The sequence below is a fragment of the Heteronotia binoei genome, chromosome 1 (genome assembly GCF_032191835.1).
Source record: "Heteronotia binoei isolate CCM8104 ecotype False Entrance Well chromosome 1, APGP_CSIRO_Hbin_v1, whole genome shotgun sequence".
Lineage (NCBI taxonomy): Eukaryota > Metazoa > Chordata > Lepidosauria > Squamata > Gekkonidae > Heteronotia > Heteronotia binoei.
Window position 1 is genome coordinate 183,150,594 of NC_083223.1, and position 16,512 is coordinate 183,167,105.

At 47.2% G+C, this 16,512-nt stretch overlaps 1 protein-coding gene across 1 annotated transcript in view; it reads left to right on the top strand.

Moving 5' to 3' along the window:
• The window catches only part of DAAM2 (dishevelled associated activator of morphogenesis 2), a 349,542-nt gene that overhangs the window by 329,659 nt on the left and 3,371 nt on the right, over positions 1-16,512 (top strand). Inside the window, exon 25 of the mRNA XM_060245049.1 lies at positions 12,359-12,529. Within this exon, the coding sequence (XP_060101032.1) occupies positions 12,359-12,529 (171 nt within the window). The remainder of the gene's footprint in view (positions 1-12,358; positions 12,530-16,512) is intronic.

Consider the following 16,512-nt stretch of genomic DNA (forward strand, 5'->3'; position numbering starts at 1 on the left):
GTAGTGTGGGTAATTTGAAAGGAGTTTAGCAGGACAGCTCCATTCTCCACCCAGTGGTTCTTTCATACAATTACACCAAAAAATGGACCCCAGATTGACCTTAAAAGCAGAGCAAACTTAACCAGTTGCTTAAGCCAGCTATGCCTTTATATATTACCATACATACACTTGCTTTCTGTGTTTATTATTTCATATTGTTATGCCACAGATCTGCTCTGCCTTTACAGTTCAAAATTACCCCTTCTATTTGACAGCATCTGTTTTTCATGGCTAAAGTTTTTTGCCTTACAGCGAACAAAAAATCACAAGATCTCTGCGAATGCAAAAGGGAATGGAATTTTAAGAGGGGGACAGGGAAATGTTATAAAAATTAAATGTAAAGATAATTTTATCTGGCTTGGCTTTACTCAGAATTAATGTATTTTATCTTAAAATAACAAGCCTGTTGTTTCAAGTGTCAGATATCTGTCTTGGAACCTGAGTTACTATCATATAGGCTTGGATACTGATGGTGTTTTAATGGTTTGCTTCCCAGACCTTTCAGGTTTTGTTTGGTTTTTCTTCATTAACAGGACCTTTGTTCTTGGGTTGTTTTCTTGCTTCTATTTCTGTCTATAACCAGTGACCTGAGAAAATAAATTATACCCAACAAGAAAAAGGAAGTGACAAATAGTTAGCCAAAATTTAGTTCCCTGAAAGGTTTGATTTTATCTGTTGACCAAATTTAACATTGGGCATATTGTTTTTTGAGACTGTACTGGTTAGGAATTGAGTGGAGTGTGATTCCCTCCCCCCCCCTCTAAAGCAGGATTTAATTGTACCAAAAAAGGAAAAAAACATTCCTGCTTGGCTAATTGAAGAGTTTTCTCTCAGAAAAGCAAATCACATCTGGAAGTGGCTGCACACACTTTTACATTTTTGCCAAAAGCATGGTTTCTACTAGAGATGTTTAATTCTAATTATTCTAACATCCCTTCAATTTTGGGGGTTGTACTATCTTTTTCTAACATGCGCACGCCTACTATTCTTGTCCTAGTTCCTCTTTGGCTTCTGCTGGAGAAGCTCACAGCTTTCGCTCTTCATCAAGTCTTGAGCTGCTGCCTTTGGAGCCTGGAATAGGAATTCTCCGAACTGAAACTATTTCTCATGCTCACTTTGTTTTTCCTCTCTTCTCCCTCATCTGCCTCCTCCCTTTTTCCTTTTTAGCAAACCAGATGTGCTTCTCAGGGCCCAAAACTGCTCCATTCCTCAATGGGTTCTCTGTTTGTTGAATCACGAGTGCTGTCCCTGCCATGGAAACTTATTAGAACAGGGCCAGTAAGGGAGGAGGCCAGAATACATAGAAATTCCATAATCCTGGTCCTCTTAAGGTTTCAGCAACAACACACACACAAATATGCATTATCACAGTGGAAACCATTGGGCCATTAAACTGACAATCAATGACAGCCATTGGGATTAAATACCTTTCTAAATATGGACCTAACTAAATGAATGTCAAGGCATAATGAGAAGTCATTTTTTAATAGTTTGGTTTAAAACAGAGAGCAGGGAGATAACTTTGTAAATAATTTACTGGCTATTTTGACAAACCTGATCTCATTAACAGAAAGCTAATGCTACACAACTAAGGTACCTGTGTGGGGAAAAATCTGGGTTGAATGGACCTGTGCACAAGTTTGGCACATCAAGAAGCAATGATATGGCTACTCACAATGTACCCAGTGCACAGTTCAACCCATATTTAATATGCAGCTTTTCATTGCACCCTTGTCTTTGCAGTGGTAGAGATATGCATTGACCACCCCCCCCCCCCAAGCTGCCTGTGCAGAAGCAAGCAAATAACTTTCAGCATATTGTACACTTGTGCTTGGTTCTGGCCAGTCCACAGTGATCAAACAGGCAGTTACTGTCCTTCTTTTGGGGCCAGCAAATGGATTGGCCAGGGATACTTGTCTGTGATCTTTGGGAGGTAGGTGGTGACCCCAGGAAGTCCTTTGCCTATACCAGCCATTAAACTGAAGCAGGAGAAGGCATCAAAACACTTGCACCATGTAAGAAAGAATGCATCCGTCCATTAAAAAAGGACATGTATGAGGAAGGTGTGCTTGACTCAAGTATAGGAGTATTTAAACAAAATCCATGCAGCAAATATTTGAGGGGGGGGAATAAAATGTTATATACTTTTTAATTTTTTGACACATTTATATTTTAATGTAGGCGGGATGTTCAGATTCATGTATTTAGACACTTCTATCTTGTGGGCAACCAAAGCAGTTCGTAGCATCATTCTTGAAATATTTATTTCTTGAGCCTACTTGACATAGCTGGCCACTGAGGGCCAAACAAGTGTGTTGATCTTTAAATTTGCTGAGAGAGTTATTGGGGGGAGGGGCTGCTGTCCAGGAGGGCTCCTGGCACCAATGAGCAACCAAGCTGTACCCCAGGGGCACTGGCAGCACCATTCAGACCCAGCCAGCAATGGCAGATTGTAGGTTCACCTGTCAGCTCCTCCAGTGCCTTTTGATCTTATGACACCATTGGCTTACTTGGCCCCAAACATTGGTGGCTTAAAAAAAGGCTACAGGTAAGCCTGTGGCTGTCTTCACTACAGCTGCCTGACTTGGCTTGATCCTAGGCCATTTTAACATCTCCCATCTACCTGTGGGCTAAACATAGTTTTTGTGAGCCACTCTCTTACAGATTTAACTGCAAGTTTTAGAAGCCCACCTTTCTCCCAGAAACCATCTTCCATGAGTTCCTTCCACTGTCATTACACTGTTCACATGACCACTCAGATGAATAGTTACATGAGCTGCTTCATGGAACTTATACGATTTAAGGTCTCCTTGGACTTCTGGATCATCAAAATGGATTTTAAAAAACAGAACCATCGGTAGTTTCAGAGGGTAGTTGTGTTGGTTTGCAGAATAGCTGGATTGGACTCCAGTAGCACCTTAGAGACCAACAGGATTTTCAGCATATGAGCTTTTGAGAATCAAAGCTCCCTTCATCAGAGGAATGTTCAGTTTGTTTAGACAAGATGCTGTGTGTGTCATTCTTCTCTTTCCTTTCCCACCCCAAGTAACAGTGCAGCATTGTGGGACTGTTTCCATCGTTGCTCTTTTCCTTCCAGTTAGATGGGCCCCCTTCTGGCTATCTCAAATAGAGTCTCTGAAGCCACTTAATTTCATTGGCAGGAGTAGCCGTGATCATGTGCTGCTATTCCACTTTCCATCTCCTTGTTGAAACAACTTTATAAAATAAACAACTGTCTAAACTATTTGCTTTGGCTGAAAGGGAAATTCAGTGGAAAGTTTGGCAGTGGGAGGGATGCTGGCACTGAACTACAGACCTGTTATGTCATCAGATGGGGGAGTGATAACGTGAGGAAATTAATTTACTTTAACAAAAAATATATCTACTTCTCTTGTTTTACAAAGTAAACCAGCATGAATCCTGTGTTACATTTTGCTATGTTTCTAGTCATGGATGATAGGTCAGGACATGGTGGTAAAAGAATTGTTCTCCCCCTGGGGGAGCTGAGAACGGATGCTGGAGTAAAGGAATCAGTCAGGTAGGGGCAATCAGAAGGGTGTGTTCAGCACGTCTTCTTGAGTCAAGAGAATAGAACAGTGGCAAGAGAGATGGTCACCAATTCCTGGATTACTAGTACAAACCTGTCGGTTCTAACATTATATTGTTGAATATATTCATGGTTATAAGGGTGCACGTTTCTATAACAATCTTAACTATGAGATCTTCCTCCCAAAGCACATGCCATGCACAGGACAAAATCCAAACTGGTAAAGATTCTCCTTGATAAGTATTCTTAGTAAGTGGAGTAACCATCCAACTATAGCCATCCCAAACAATGGCTGAATATAACACAGTAACTGGCCAAGAAAACAATGTCTAGATTTGGGAGAGGGATAGAATATAGACATGATGACTGAATGAGAACTCTTATTTCAGGAGCAGTGTATTGTAGAGGTGTACACATAACACACAAAACCCAGAGTACATCTATCAAACAGGAATCCATGAACTTCATAACTTTTCAGGGCTAGATCAGCTTGGCTGATTATATGGTCCAATAGAGACATAGGCTGACAAATATTTAATACATAACTGCCACCAAAACAGCAGCCAAGCATCTAGTTCCCTCCTCCTTCCTTCTTTTCTAGTAGCACTTACATCCATGCATCATTCCACTACACTGGCTACTTCTAACATGCTGGGGAAACACTGAGTGCCATCGTATCGTAATAGGATATTTTGTACTAGAATTAACAGTAGTGATAGATGTGTAGCTGCTATTTTTTCCACCCATTTAACATCACATCTAGGTTGAGTCTAATAACACATAACAGAAAACGTAGAGGACCATGGAAAGAAGAGGAAAACATGCACTTACAGTTAAAAGTATGTTTGTTTTTAAAATGAGCACCGATGAAGTCTATTCTAGGAGAGAAGTTGACAGGACCTAACTGTCTCTCCCTCTGCATTTTTTTAGTTATTGTCCAACCATTTTTCTTCAACATGGCTTCAGAATCATAACCTCCCTCAGTGTTTCAGAGATAAGAAGCAGGAATGACAGAGTCAAGAGACTAATTGCAGCTGTCTCAAGTATAAGATGCATAGTTCACAATCTCAATAAAGATTGGCATGTTATTTTCAGTATGTGTATAATGCACACATCATCTCAGAGTTAATGTCGAGTTACCAAGTTGATATGTAGAGACTGATAAGGAGACCTGTTTATGCTTAATGATTTTACTTCCAAGCTGTTATTGGAACAAACACTGGTATAGGAGCAACCATGCTAGATCAAAACAATGGTTAATTTAGTCCAGCATCCTTTTTCACACAGCAGCTAATCAAATGCCCTTGGAAGGCCTACAAACAGACCGTGGAAGTTAATGCCTACCCCTGTTATTGGTCCCTGTTATTCAGGCCTCGGATTCAGTGGGAGCTCACTGGAGCGCAGCTCCTGAACCTTTCTGAGCTTTCCACCTCCTTCTTCTAAGAGTTCCACCTCCTTGTCCATTGAATAGTATGTGCAGCTGCATCCCTGGATGAGCTCCAACACCTATTTTTCTCCAAAATGACCCCTGCTGTTACTGATATTCAAACATGGAAGCTACATTTAGTCACTGTGACTAGTGGTAACCGATGGAACTTACCTTCCATGAATTTGACCAAGAGTGTGGTCATACACAAACTAAACAATGCACTTTCAAGGCACTTTCCAACTGGATTTTGCTGTGTGAAATGGCAAAATCCACTTTGTTTCTGAAGTGGATTGAAATTGCATTATTTAGGCATGTATGCCTGCACTGTGATTGTCCTTTACAGCCAAATAAACTAGTGACCATCACTGCATCCACTGGCAGTGAATTGCACAACTTAGTTAATCTTGGTATGAAAAACTACTTTGTTTTGTCTATCCTGAATCTACTGTACATCAGCTTAATAGGGTACATGTGAATTCTAGTATAAGGGGAAAGGAAGCAATAGTTCTTTGTATACACTTCCTCCCCCTCATGCATAATTTCTCGTCATGTCATCTTTTCTCTTAGAAGTTCTAAACTGCTTAGCCTTTCTTTGTCATAAAGGTGCTCCAGCTCTTCTATTTTGATTGCTCTTTTTGGCACTACTACAGTATCCTAAATGCTGCTGCACTATAGATCTATACAAGGACATTGCAATACTGGCTGTTTTGTTTTCCTTCCCTTTATTAATAATGTCTGGCATAGGTTTTGCTTATTTTACTGCTGATGCAGACTGAGTTGACCTTTACAGTGAGCTGTCCACCACAACCCCAAAATCTTTCCTAATCAGTCATCACCAGCTCAAAGACCCTATCACGGTATATTGAAAGTTATTTTGCCACACTGTACATCACCTTACACTTATTCTTACGGAACCTCACAGTACCATTGTTTTTGATGCCTGGGACTGGCACCTTATCATATAAGGGGGTAAAACAGAGTTCCAGGTGGCAGAAAACATATGAAAAGATAGCCTTTGGCTAATGGCTCTGAAATTGAGAGATGCCCTCTCTATCCACCTGAGTATGACCAACTGCTGTTTGACTTCCTTCCTCCCAGAGCAGAGTCTAATGCTCTGACTTCCTTACCCTGCTGATAGACTTGCACAGTTGCTTAACACTCATGCCTGTTAGCCTTTTATCCCAGATGTTTTGTTGCCATGATACTTCCTTGTCACTGGGGCTTCCTTGTTCAGTGAGCTCATAGCTGAGAAGTATCATGTGCTGTTCCTAGTGGTGTTGGAAGAGAGGTTACAAATCTGAACATCCAGTCTAAAGAAGAGCTCTAGAGAACTGAAAAACTTGCATATGACTTTGTAGTGTTATTGACAATCCTAATAAGCCTGTTAGTATTGTTGTTTTTGACATTCTGGGTTCTTTGGAAATGATAAAGAAATAACTGGCATGCACTTGTATGTGCAGCTAAGGGAAAATGGTCCATTTTTTATTTTTATTTATTTAAGATTTATTTAAGATTTATATCCCGCCCTTCCCACAAGTGGCTCAGGGCGGCTGATCTGTGATCTGTCCATAGCTATCTATCAGCTCTGTGCCATGTAGAAGCATGTGACCATCAAACTGATTTTGCCTGGCAAGACAGGCCACAATAACCTGCAGGCAAGACAATGACTGCCACATTGCAAGTGTCCTACTGTGGCCTTGTAAACATAGCAAGTATTAGTTACATTATTGTTCTTGGTTGCATACAGTTGAAATGGTTTAAGGAAGGTATATGATGTGGAATGTATTTGTATTATGATCTTGGTATAACAAAGCCTTTGAGTTTGAATATTTGCATCCAAGTCTAAACCACACAGGTGGATGCATGTGCATTTCAGAGGACTGATGCTTCTGTGATTTCACAAACTCCAAATCATGGCTGCCCTGTGAGTGAAGTCTTGCCAGTTGGCAGCTACCAAAGGCTTCTCACAGCCCTTGCAAAAGAAAGGCCACTTAATGATGTTTTCACACTTTTTAAAAAAGTAAGCATGGGAGTACTGTGCTCTCTTCTCCACTCATCATCTGCATGACCTGTTCATTGTATCATGTCTCCTAGGAAGCAGTGACTATAAAGTCACTTGGGTGATAGATTGCATGGCAGAGTGCCAAGACAATTAGACATTGTTAAAGTATCTCTTAAAATTAGCTTTGCCCCTGCTTGATGTTGAAGACACAGAGATTGGGGGCGCGGGAAGAAGTAAGGTACTGCTGAATTATTGTCCTCCCCCCTTGCAAATAAATAGCACTTCTTTCCTGGATTAGAGCTGCTAACATCCAGGCTATTAAAATACCTGATCTGCTGCTATGTGTCTTTCTCCAAAGCAAACAAAACAACTCAAGTTTTATATTTGATGATGACTTCAATCCAGCAAAGGAGTTCTGTGAATTAAGGGAAGGCAAATATTGCCAAACTTCCCCCTAATGTTGTTTCTGAGGGCCCCATTAGGGGGTGGGGGTGGTTGGGGACTGTAGAGGAGTGTGCGTGTGACAGAAATCACCATCAGATCTAAGTCCGTAGGCTCAGGATCACATGCTATATTCAAGGGTTTTTTTCAGCCCACAGCTCTTTTGGTGGTAGGGTGACCATAATGTCTGAAGGCCAGCCAGGGACACCTTGGGGGGGGGAAGATAGGGGTGCGCACGCCGCTGGAAACAGGAAGTGACGTCACTTCCGGTGACGTCACTTCCGGTGATGTCATGCCACCGCCGGAAACAGGAAGTGACACCGCTTCCTGTGACATCATTTCCCCGCGTCACCTGCCGGAAACGGGAAGTGACATCACTTCCTGTGACATCACTTCCCCCAAATGACATCATTTCCCCCAAATGCCACTGCCGGAAACAGGAAGTGACTTCACAGCACTTCCTGTGACGTCCCCAAAAATCCCCCAAATATCACCGCCGGAAACAATTTTGTTCTCAAATCCTGTATATACTTCATCAGTATATGGGATAAGGCACTTTCTCAACTGTGCTGCATAATGCAGCCTATTTATTTTGTCCTGTTTGCTCTGTTGGCTCTATCTGCGCCACCTTCATCACTTTCGGGGTGTGGATCCCCCAGTGGGGTGGTCTCCCGACTCCCTCCGCCGGCTGTTTCTCATAGCCCTGCGCCCCCTCTTTCATTTGATATGTGTCCCGTGCGGGTGCCACCCTCCCGCCAGGAGATGCCGCAAAATGAGCCCCCTTGAGGCTTATGGCGGCAGGGCTCGGGGGAAGCGAGCTAGACTGCTGTTCTTTTGAGGGGTTATAGAGTGTTTCGAGCCCGTCCCTGTGGCATCGGTCCCATCATTGTGGGACCCAGGGGGCCGGCGCAGCAGCACACCGAAGCAGCCTGTCACAGGTCAAGATGCAGGACAGGAACCCGGAAGTGACCGACAGGCTGCTTCAGCGTGCCGCTGCGCCGGCCCCCTGGGCCCCACAACGATGGGACCGATGCCACAGGGACGGGCTCGAAACACTCTATGACCCCTCAAAAGAACAGCAGTCTAGCTCGCTTCCCCCGAGCCCTGCCGCCATAAGCCTCAAGGGGGCTCATTTTGCGGCATCTCCCGGCGGGAGGGTGGCATCCGCACGGGACACATATCAAATGAAAGAGGGGGCGCAGGGCTATCAGAAACAGCCGGCGGAGGGAGTCGGGAGACCACCCCACTGGGGGATCCACACCCCGAAAGTGATGAAGGTGGCGCAGATAGAGCCAACAGAGCAAACAGGACAAAATAAATAGGCTGCATTATGCAGCACAGTTGAGAAAGTGCCTTATCCCATATACTGATGAAGTAAATACAGGATCTGAGAACAAAATTGCACCAGCAGACACAAACACAAAGCTCCCTTACACTGAATCAGTGCTTGGGTCCACCAAAGTCAGTATTGTCTACTCCAGTCACAAACACAAAGCTCCCTTACACTGAATCAGTGCTTGGGTCCACCAAAGTCAGTATTGTCCACTCCAGTCACAAACACAAAGCTCCCTTACACTGAATCAGTGCTTGGGTCCACCAAAGTCAGTATTGTCACATAAGAACATAAGAGAAGCCCTGTTGGATCAGGCCAATGGCCCATCCAGTCCAACACTCTGTGTCACATAAGAACATAAGAGAAGACCTGTTGGATCAGGCCAGTGGCCCATCCAGTCCAACACTCTGTGTCCCATAAGAACATAAGAGAAGCCCTGTTAAATCAGGCCAATGGCCCATCCAGTCCAACACTCTGTGTCCCATAAGAACATAAGAGAAGCCCTGTTGGATCAGGCCAGTGGCCCATCCAGTCCAACACTCTGTGTCCCATAAGAACATAAGAGAAGCCCTGTTGGATCAGGCCAATGGCCCATCCAGTCCAACACTCTGTGTCCCATAAGAACATAAGAGAAGACCTGTTGGATCAGGCCAGTGGCCCATCCAGTCCAACACTCTGTGTCCCATAAGAACATAGGAGAAGCCCTGTTGGATCAGGCCAATGGCCCATCCAGTCCAACACTCTGTGTCACATAAGAACATAAGAGAAGCCCTGTTGGATCAGGCCAGTGGCCCATCCAGTCCAACACTCTGTGTCCCATAAGAACATAAGCGAAGCCCTGTTGGATCAGGCCAATGGCCCATCCAGTCCAACACTCTGTGTCCCATAAGAACATAAGAGAAGCCCTGTTGGATCAGGCCAGTGGCCCCTCCAGTCCAACACACTGTGTCCCATAATAAGAACATAAGAGAAGAAAGACTTACCTATTTGATGTGTGGCTGGCTCAATGGAAGGTCCCAGCTGCTGAGCAGGGCAGCGCGGGGAGCGCAGCCAGGCAAGGCCGGGGATCGCTGGGCGGCCTGCGCCGCCACGCCCAGCGCCGCCGCGCCCAGCCACCCAGCAGGGAGCGGGGCCGGGCGGGCAGCGCAGCCAGGCCAGCCCGGGGATTGCTCGGCGCCAGGGCCAGAGGGCTCAGCCGCCGAGCAGGTGAGTGGGACAGGGGCGGGCAGCGACCCACAAGGTGAGCCGGGAAGGGGAGGGAGGGCCTTGGATCGCTGGGCTGGCGCCGCGCCAGCCCAGCGACCCACTAGGGGAGCCGGGAAGGGGAGGGAGGGCCTTGGATCGCTGGGCCGGCGCCGCGCCAGCCCAGCGACCCACTAGGGGAGCCGGGAAGGGGAGGGAGTGCCTTGGATCGCTGGGCCGGCGCCGCGCCAGCCCAGCGACCCACTAGGGGAGCCGGGAAGGGGAGGGAGGGCCTGGGATCGCTGGGCCGGCGCCGCGCCAGCCCAGCGACCCACAAGGTGAGCCGGGAAGGGGAGGGAGGGCCTGGGATCGCTGGGCCGGCGCCGCGCCAGCCCAGCGACCCACTAGGGGAGCCGGGAAGGGGAGGGAGGGCCTTGGATCGCTGGGCCGGCGCCGCGCCAGCCCAGCGACCCACTAGGGGAGCCGGGAAGGGGAGGGAGGGCCTTGGATCGCTGGGCCGGCGCCGCGCCAGCCCAGCGACCCTCTAGGGGAGCCGGGAAGGGGAGGGAGGGCCTTGGATCGCTGGGCCGGCGCCGCGCCAGCCCAGCGACCCACTAGGGGAGCCGGGAAGGGGAGGGAGGGCCTTGGATCGCTGGGCCGGCGCCGCGCCAGCCCAGCGACCCACTAGGGGAGCCGGGAAGGGGAGGGAGGGCCTTGGATCGCTGGGCCGGCGCCGCGCCAGCCCAGCGACCCACTAGGGGAGCCGGGAAGGGGAGGGAGGGCCTTGGATCGCTGGGCCGGCGCCGCGCCAGCCCAGCGACCCACTAGGGGAGCCGGGAAGGGAAGGGAGGTCCTGGGATCCCTGGGCCGGCGCCGCGCCAGCCCAGCGACCCAGTAGGGGAGCCGGGAAGGGGAGGGAGGTCCTGGGATCGCTGGGCCGGCGCCGCGCCAGCCCAGCGACCCACTAGGGGAGCCGGGGAGGGGAGGGAGGTCCTGGGATCGCTGGGCCGGCGCCGCGCCAGCCCAGCGACACACTAGGGGAGCCGGGGAGGGGAGGGAGGTCCTGGGATCGCTGGGCCGGCGCCGCGCCAGCCCAGCGACCCACTAGGGGAGCCGGGAAGGGGAGGGAGGGCCTGGGATCGCTGGGCCGGCGCCGCGCCAGCCCAGCGACCCACTAGGGGAGCCGGGGAGGGGAGGGAGGTCCTGGGATCGCTGGGCCGGCGCGGCGCCAGCCCAGCGACCCACTAGGGGAGCCGGGAAGGGGAGGGAGGTCCTGGGATCGCTGGGCCGGCGCCGCGCCAGCCCAGCGACCCACTAGGGGAGCCGGGAAGGGGAGGGAGGGCCTTGGATCGCTGGGCCGGCGCCGTGCCAGCCCAGCGACCCACTAGGGGAGCCGGGAAGGGGAGGGAGGGCTTTGGATCGCTGGGCCGGCGCCGCGCCAGCCCAGCGACCCACTAGGGGAGCCGGGAAGGGGAGGGAGGGCCTTGGATCGCTGGGCCGGCGCCGCGCCAGCCCAGCGACCCAGTAGGGGAGCCGGGAAGGGGAGGGAGGGCCTTGGATCGCTGGGCCGGCGCCGCGCCAGCCCAGCGACCCACAAGGTGAGCCGGGAAGGGGAGGGAGGGCCTTGGATCGCTGGGCCGGCGCCGCGCCAGCCCAGCGACCCACTAGGGGAGCCGGGAAGGGGACGGAGGGCCTCCGCGCCGCGCGCACGGCTGTGTGGCGGGCCCTACGCATGCGCAGAGCCCGCCACACCGCCGTGCGCATGTGCAGGGACGCTGGCTCCCTCACTCCCCGCCTTCCCCGCCCGCGCGCGCGGCCCGCCGGCTAAACCGGGACTTTTTAATGGTCCCAGTATAGCCAGGGCGGGATGCGGGAATTGGTGGCCAGAACCGGGAAAGTCCCGGGAGACCGGGACGGTCTGGCCATCCTATTTGGTGGTGAAACATATTCCCTTTCATGTCCTAGCACATGAAGGAGTGATATGCCAACACCAGGTTTAGACATTGTACCGCTTGCAGGGAGGGTGGGATATAAATGGAATAAATAATTAAATAAATTTGCTGGAGTATTCCACCCTGCAGACTGTGCTTCTGCCTGACTGAAGCATTTTGCTGTTTCTTGCAGGCTTAGCCAGGGTCCTTATTGTATGGCCTTTTCTAAATTTATACCATCTCTCTGAAACGGGGATAACTGTCCCAGCAGAGATACATAAAACGATGTGTGAACTCTCTTGTGCTGCAGAGCAGTAAAACAAGTCTTCAGCAGTGATAAAAGGAATACAAGACTTGTTCCAGTTCATATGCATTTATGCCTTTTTTTTCTTTCTAGTTCTAATTATCAGTGTATATGTTTCCTCCCCGCCCCCTGTCTTCCTTTCCCTAACAGTATGCCAAGGCGCTGAAGCACTTTGGAGAGAGTGATGGTAGGATGCAGCCAGATGAATTTTTTGGCATCTTTGACACCTTCCTGCAGTCATTCACAGAAGCCAAGCAAGATCTGGAGAATATGAGGAAGAAGAAAGAAGAGGAGGAGCGCAGGGCACGCATGGAAGCTATGGTGAGGGTTCAAGGGCTGGGGTAGAACAGAGAGATTAATCTTCTGTTTTCTTCTGGGAAGCCACGTATTCCTGCAGCTCAGGGAAAACAGAGGGACTTACCTTTCCTTTGCACTGCCAGCTATTCTGCTTGCTTGCCTGACCTGAGTTTACATCATGTTTCCATCAACGCTGCATTAATTCTTTGGCAACACAGAGCACTTGGGATAGTTTGTTCCTTTCACTCATTCCTAATAGTGTGATGGCTGCATGTGAATAAGAGACTATGCTCTCCAGGAGTACACTGCAGGCAGTATGGAAAATAACACTAGTTGCAGTGGAGAGGTAGACACCAGTGGAAGAATACAGTATCTTTGCACTAGGAAGCACAAGAGCAATAAAGCAGAGAAATCAGTCACTGACCCTGAATCACTTGGTGAAAAGTGAATGATGCCATTTTTGACATTACCAGATTCCAAATATTCAGTCTGTCTGGCACATGAAAGCTGAAATATTGGTTCCAGAGAATTGCATCTGTGACTAGTTATTTTAGGACCTAGTTTGCTTTGAGGGTCTGTGCTGTACGTTACTTGTATATAATGAAATTCTTCATGGCAGTGTCTGTGTAATACTGACAGAGTTACTTGGAGATGCCAACAAGTGAGAGTAATTCCAAATAATTCATGTCCCATACAGTGAGATTTTTTCTGGGCACTTTCTCTAGGAGTGCACTTCTTTGAAACTGGCAAAATGTAATGCAGCAATAAGAATTTTTAGCTTACATCTCAGCCAAAGATTTACAGAATGGCTTTGGACAAATCTCTCTTTTTTTCTCTTTGTAACAAGGAAATAATAGTGGCCTACCTCAAAAAGCCCTTATGAAGGTGAATCTGGGCAGCATAAGGTACATAGCATGCTGAATGTATCGGACAGATATTCAAAAACAGAAACAGAAACAAGGCAATGAATCACCTGCTGATATAAACAACTTAAATGCATAGGTGAACCATGTTACCATAGTTAGCCTTGGGGAACTATGAGCAAAATAGGGATTGGATATCAGTCCTTGGCCTGCAGTAAGCACCTGTCCACACTCTTTTTTCCGAACAGAATTTCTCCTACTTCTTAGTGTTATACAGTAGCTTATGCAGGGAGTAGTGGGAGGGAAAAGCTGGCTGCTCATGGGGTTGAATGTTGTATGGGGAAGGAAGCTCCTAAATTTGATGTATCCCTTGCCTGTCTTCCTACTGTACAGAATATGCGTCTTTCCGGAACTATTTCCCCTCATCTAATCCCATTTATCCCATGCTTGTGCATCCCATTTGGTGACCCTTTTTCCATAGCATGAAGCGTCCCATTTCCATAATTGAAGGTAGAAGTGTTTGGAGCTGGATCTCTTAGACACACTGTGTGGGTAGGACAAAAGTTTTCAATGACCTTTTGAGCATCTAACAAACATTTTTTTTACTGCTGTCTTTAATAGCAAAGCTACTGTGTGTGGTTTGGGGGCTCTAACAAACAAATTCTTTAAGTTCTACTGAGCTCCTTAATTTGCTTTGTGGATTCTGCTGCTGAGGCTCTGATGCCTGGATCCCTGGGGGAAATGGTTCATGTGAACTAACTAACCTCCTTTTCTAACCTTCTGGTTTCCCAAAGCGTGAGAACAGCTCCTCAGCATTCTTTTGCCTCCTTTTATGTTATCAGCACTTTTAACCCTAACAACTATGATAACTGTAGCCTTGCTAAGAATGAGGGCTGCATTTCTACTTCTTGGTGTTTCCAAAATTTCTCTGTTTTCCTCTGCCTTAGTCAGAAGGATTGGGCGGGGAAGTCTGTTTCCAAGAAATTCCGCAGGTCTTTTACAATGAATGCTCTTACAATTGTGCATAGTATAAAAGGTCAAGACTTGGCTTCAGTTCGTGAGCGTACAATAATAATGAACAGTTTTACAGTCATTGCAAGGAATAAATGCTGGCATGACCCACATATGGCGGCTGGGGTGCAGGAACAGAATTTAATTCCCAAGAGTGAGGGGCCATTGGTTGGGAATACAGGACAGTTAGATGGTTATGGAGCAGAATTGTGCATAGCCAGCGAAGGGAGGGTGATGGGTCATGATTTAGGATGCATTTTTTACTCCAGTGAAATCAGTTGATAAGCTCCCACTGAATTCAGTAAGTCAACAGGTCACATCGTCCACTTACTTCCTGTGTGGGTAGGAGGAATATTTTCTTAATTCTCTTCTTCTGTCAAATTTTCAGTCTCATGGGGATGCCTTGGATTTAAGGTCTTGCTTCTTTGTGTTTTCATCATGGAATGATGTGTATTTTTGCAAATTGAGCTATAATTTACCACTCATTTATCCAAGAGTGATCCCAGTGGCTTTAGTACAAAGTTTATGCCAAAGAAATAGGCTGTGGTTTGCAGACTGAATTATCTTTTCAAAAGGCCTTTTCAATTTAGATTTGGCATTTTTAAAGGGCCAAGGCAGATATGAAACAAGAGATTTTTGATTAGATCACTTGAATTATTTTTTTTTTTGTTCACTTTAAAGCTGCCTTTGGGGTTGCTAATTTGATGACGGAAGCAGTGTTGGGGAAAGGAGGTTTAATCTCACTTCCCCCTTCCTGTTTCTCCAATCAGCTTTGCCTCCCTCCCTTTAAAGCTGTTAAGTACATGGAGAAAATACAAGTACAGTGACTGTCCCTTTATTTCCCCCTTCCCTGAGCTAGTAGCAGCTTGGGAGGGAAGAAATTGTGGCAAATAACACAAGAGGAAGTGTTGAACACCTTTGTCACCAGTGGCACGTCTTTAAACAAAGATGTACTGTAAATGGCTGATTTGAATGTTTTTAAAAAACCTTAAAAATCAGCAACATTGAAGATCTGATCATAATTTCCCACATTATGTATTGTTTGCTTCTCAGAGTATCTCCTGCTCTGAATTTAAAATTAAGATCTGTTGTACCACTGTTTGATCATTTTGCAGTTAACATTTTGCTCATTAATGTCTCAGAAATCTCACAAATCCTCAGTAGGGTACCTTGTTCCTTACTCTCTCCCTTTTCTCAAAATCAAATGTGGATATATTTAATAACGCTGACTTTTTACATGACCTTTTTGAATATGTACCTTTTTAAAAAGCCAGCAATTATGGGAGTGGAATTTCTAAGTCCAGAAGTAGTCTTCTTTGAATGATATGTGTTTAAGACAAACAATAAGAACCTAGGAAGAGCCCTGCTGGATCACACCAATAACCCATCTATCCTGTCTTACACAGTGGCTAAATAGTTCTGCTGGAAGGCCAGCAGCAGGGCATAGAGTCTGAGGCCTTCGCCTGCTGTCGCCTCCTGGCTCTGGGATTGAGAGACTCAGTACCTCTGAATGTGAAGGTTCCCCTTAGTCACCATGGCTTATGTTTCCCATTTGCCAGTGGTGTCCAGGGAAACTATTAGTCAACTCAGTGGACTGTTTGCAATCTGTCAGTGTGTATTCATAGGAGCAGGCTACATGCAGCCATTAAAAAGCCAGCTGAGTCAGCTTCTGATCTCCTACTGGGGAAATTTTGGTCTGTACCAAAATTGGGGGTGGGGCATGGGGGTCAGAAGCCAATTCCTAGCTGATCCACTAGAAGTCAGTTTCTTTTCATCTACCTATCTAGGAAATCGCTTTCATAATAACCCCTACCAGGACTTTTTACCAGTGCAGCACACTGGGTTGACATTTTCATTGAACTATATACTGTGACACCAAGATATTTTCCCCCCTCAGTCTCTGCAAGTTCAGACCCCATTAGCTTATACTTGACGACAGGATTTTTTTTTGTACCCATGTGCATTACCTTGCACTTACCAACAATGACTTCATTTGTCATATTGTTGCCCATTCACCCAGTTTGTGGAGATCGTCTTGGAACTCTTCTCAATCAGCCTTGGTTTTCACCATCCTGAATAACTGGGTGTCATCTGCAAACTTGGCTACTACATTACTCATCCCTAATTCCAGAT